Source organism: Cryptotermes secundus, unplaced genomic scaffold, assembly GCF_002891405.2.
Source record: "Cryptotermes secundus unplaced genomic scaffold, Csec_1.0 scaffold1382, whole genome shotgun sequence".
NCBI lineage: Eukaryota > Metazoa > Arthropoda > Insecta > Blattodea > Kalotermitidae > Cryptotermes > Cryptotermes secundus.
Window position 1 is genome coordinate 10639 of NW_019742987.1, and position 4357 is coordinate 14995.

The 4357-nt window shown below is 43.4% G+C and overlaps 1 protein-coding gene across 1 annotated transcript; it reads right to left on the reverse strand.

Annotated features, from left to right (window-relative positions):
* Positions 1 to 487: 487 nt before the first annotated feature.
* On the reverse strand, positions 488 to 2455 carry LOC111873665. The gene has a single exon (XM_023868576.2). The coding sequence runs from the start codon at positions 1712 to 1714 to the stop codon at positions 488 to 490; it is 1227 nt and encodes a 408-aa protein (XP_023724344.1). The 5' UTR covers positions 1715 to 2455.
* Between the last annotated feature and the right edge of the window lie 1902 nt (positions 2456 to 4357).

Here is a 4357-nt window from a genome sequence, read left to right on the forward strand (position 1 = left end):
AAACGCCAGTATATTTCGGTAGGCCTTACGTATCAGGAAGATTGTCTGAGTTTAATTTATTTTATGGTGTTTTCTTGCAGGACTTCAATACCAATATTTGAAAAATTTTAATGATATAATTGAATTCCGTATTTGTTGACCATTATTACAATCATGCGAAATATTTCAAATTCTTTCCCTTTTATGGTGCCTAAATACAAGTAAATAACACATGGGTCTATAGAAGGTCACCGAAAAAAAAAACGAAACACGCTTTGAGTGCGAGTTATATTAATCCAAAGACCCAGCAATTCTGCGTCTAAACTGATTTCTTTTTAATTCACTTAAAATAGTTTAAGTATTTCAATATTAGGCTGCCTTCTGTTGCTCTGTAACTTTAGGGTCTAACACCGACTCAGCATTCATTAAACACGCACCAGTTTTGACGACTGAATCACTTGTAACCGAGCCCAAACGTCGAATTTCAGTTTCCGGGGAAGTGGATGCTCTACTTACCAGAGGAAGGCCGGTCGGAGTACCGCGTGCAGTAGACCCAAGCAGGCCAGAGCAGCTGGGAAGAGCCGGCCAGCGTCCCAGTGGCTGAACCCGCGGCTGCCGGCGAGCTAACTGCCGAGACCGTCCCCTCACTTGCCAACGAACTCTCTCGTCCATCGGCCGAAGAACTGAGTGGCGAAACCACCTTCGATAAATCCATCGGTAGGGCACCCCCATTGCTACGATGTTTCGATCCCACTTTATCCACACTTGCACCATGCTTCCCATGACTGCTGTTGGCAACACCGTTCCTTTTCGAATTTGAAATTTTTGCTGTTGATATATCTTGTATACCTGCACCATTCGAACTCCGTACGGATAGCAATGTCCCACCACTAGAGCCCTTTTTCGGAATTGGTATGTTATATATCGGCGCTGTTTGGCGTCCAAAATCAGGTTTTAAAATATTATCTATACTAAATTTGAGCGCGCGCATTGAAACATTGTTACTAACATTGTTGACATTATTATTGGGTCGCGTGGCAACGGACGAAGAATGGTTCAGCTGCTGGGATCTGCACGTCTGTCTCCTGAATGTGTTGTTGGAATGGCGGAGGTGATGTGTCGACAGACTGGGATGACTGTGCAACAGATCTTCGGGTGACGAAGGGATGAATTTCGCAGCGTTGATGGTCGGTGGGACAGGTGACGTTATGGATGATGAAGTCGAGTAACCGTCCGTCATCAGGGAACATCGCGATACCGACGATCTGCTACAAGAATCCGAAGATTGCGATGTGGAGCCTATGTCTGTTTTGGCGTCGCTGGCGTCGTCGTCGCTGTCGTCGTCTTCAAGCCCCGCGCCCATATGTGTACTGGGGGACGCTAAACCTATGAGATGGTCAGTTATGGGCATTATTGGGGGCGGCGTCTCACTTCCTACACTCAACAGTTCATCTTCATCGTCATTGTTGGAACAGCGTTCATCCTCGTCTGAGCACGACGCTCGAGGGAGACATGGAGGCTGTACTGTACTAGGAGGAAGCAGATTATCACCACATATCACCACTAGGTTATCATTATTTTGGTGACTGGCTCTCGGAATTGTCGGTGGCGGTGGTGATGGCGGATGCCGGCTGCTGACGTCACTTCCGTCGCAACTGCTCGTTTCCTCTTCTGTTTGTCTCTTGTGAGGTTCGTGGTGATGATGGTGCTGCAGTAACAATGTGGTCGTAGCCATGGTAACTTCTCAACTGCAATTTCGGCTCGAATCTGTTCTGTGTGCATTTGGCGGCATATTTAATATTTTACATGTCATTTTAATTAAGATAGAGTTATGGGCTTATATTTTACACATAGGCCTACATAACGTCACAGTTTCAATATATGCACAATTATTTACTTCTGCAATAAGTTGAGCCCAATTATCACCTACCGATTATATATTTCTTACCTATTTCACACGCTTAATTACAATTCAGACCTGCGTTGAACTGCGCACATGAAAGGTGCGTAGAGTGTTCCTAGCGTTAACACATTTCATACGAAACTTTTCTCTCTCGAGCTTCATGCTTTAACGTCTATGAACGGTTTCATGCTTTCTTCAATCATTATTATGTACGAATACACACGTAAAAGCCACAATTCAACACGCCATTGATATATGTTAGTTTTTTTTAAATAACCGTCAATTAGACCTAAGTTTCCACTGCTTCAAACTTTGTAAAAGACTGCTATAAGATATTTCGGCACTGCTGAAGCCTTCGATGCTTCCTCCTCAGTTGCTGCAACGCTGGTATCAAAACCGTCACACAATTGAACATACTACACAGCGTTAACAACAAGCACTGTCTATGATAATAATAAAAAAAAACAGAACAAATCACATCGCTTGAAACAAAACCGCACACCGCCAAGGTTTTGTTTTGCTGCACGCAGGATTGAGGTTTCGAAGGGTTTTCCCCCCTGTCGGTTCAGCACTCCGACCCTGAAGTTCTCAAACCACACACACACACACACACACACACGGTTCCCTATCACAACACGAGGGTGCACTGCATGTCACTGTCCTGGGAAGTGGGAGGAACCAACAGGGGGCGGGGTCAGCACACAGCCAAAGAGGAAGGGAGACAAAGTGGAAGCTGGGGGAGTGAGAATATTAACCAAACCCAGTTTCTCCCCCCATCTCATGAGGAATAACGCCTCTTTTTCCTCGCTTTTGCGCCCCTTCTTTTTTTTTCAGTTTATTATTAACGTGAAAAATATATTAGAAAAACTTTGTTTTGTGTTATTAGGTATTTCCAGTGCATTAACAGCTGAGAGGCTCCGAGACAGCAACGGAAATCAATCGTGGTTAACTACATGGCATAAGTTCGTACACTGAAATGGTTTTGTCATATCCGTTATCTGTAGGAGAGTTCTGTGATATGATACTTGGTTTCGAATTTAGGCTCCGCTACCTTGTGTCATATCTGACAACAATAAATGGTGTATTTATCAACACTGTTGATAAAGAGCGGTTACTTAAATTATAATTTCAAATACCGGAAGAAATTCCTCTTCTGCACGTGAAATGACAACTTGGTATAGTTTATTTATTGCAGACGTATTCTGGTTTATGTTTAGTAAAACTAACAGGTCTATATTTATATCACCAGAAGTGACGACACTGAGATTTGTGAAAAGCAAGTTCCAGGGCTTATAACCAATGTGGCCAAATTACAGAGTCTTGCAACGTATTTTAAGTGTTCCGTTACAACAGACTAGCTCAGCAATCACAGCACAACTTCCAGATATATACGCCTACATCAACGTACTCACAGCGGCGTGCGGGGCAGAAAACAAAGCCATCAGTCAGTGTAATAATAACTTTAACTAACACTAATTTAATTCAATGAGAGTGCAGCTCAGGCGCTTAGTCGCTGGCTTCCCACTGCGGCAGTCCGTGTTCGAGCCCGGGCAGGTTTTTTCCGAATACTTCGGTTTCCTCTGCCAGTATTCATCCTACCCGTTGCTCCACAGTTACCATCATCTACCGCCCGGGGCTGGTACAATAGGCAAATAGTGGCCTCAGTACCACGTGGATTCAGTATCACCCCACTAAGAATAAGAAATGAAAATTAATTCAATTCATTTATTATAATACCTGACAACAGCTATAAGCCAATCATTGACATAAGAAAAATGCGTTAACACAGAAGGTGTTAACAGACAAACAATACTACTACTACTACTACTACTACTATTACTACTACTACTACTACTACTACTAATAATAATAATAATAATAATAATAGAAAAGCGCACATTTTAGTGCAGATAGAAATGCAACAGTTAATTTAATTTCAAATGCATATTTTGTGAACCTATCACAGGATAAACCTTGACAAAAATTTGACCCTGATACAAGGAAAGGATAGCACGTAGTATGGCGTAAAAATATAAATGCAAGATACAGTATAATTGTCCCTGTGCGTAACTAATTAAGCGCTGCGCATTGGAGACGTATTGGGGGGAGTGGGTGTATATATCCAGATTTTCTTGGCCTCGGCACTAGTTGGAGGTGAGTGGTCAGCTACACGGCCCAAGCGCTTTATCCTCGGAGAAATATCCCCCGGGACCCATTGGATAGGAGGCTGGGAAGACCCCAGAGTCGGTCTGGACAACGTGGAGTAAAGAAAATTTTTGGCCCTGCCGGGACTCGAAATCCGACCCCTCGGTCGTCGAGTCGCTATACCGACTGTGCTATCTTGGCTCGCCATAGTAACCTAATATTGTTTAAATATTGTTATTACTGATAATGATAAATTATTGACGTTACTGAGTGTGCCTACTTAGTGGGACTGTCAGCCTGTTTCACGAGGCTGCAGTCTGCTGGCGTGGT

Coding starts and splice junctions, on each gene's coding strand:
- LOC111873665 (XM_023868576.2), bottom strand. CDS start 1,714: ATGGCTACGACCACATTGTTACTGCAGCACCATCATCACCACGAACCT.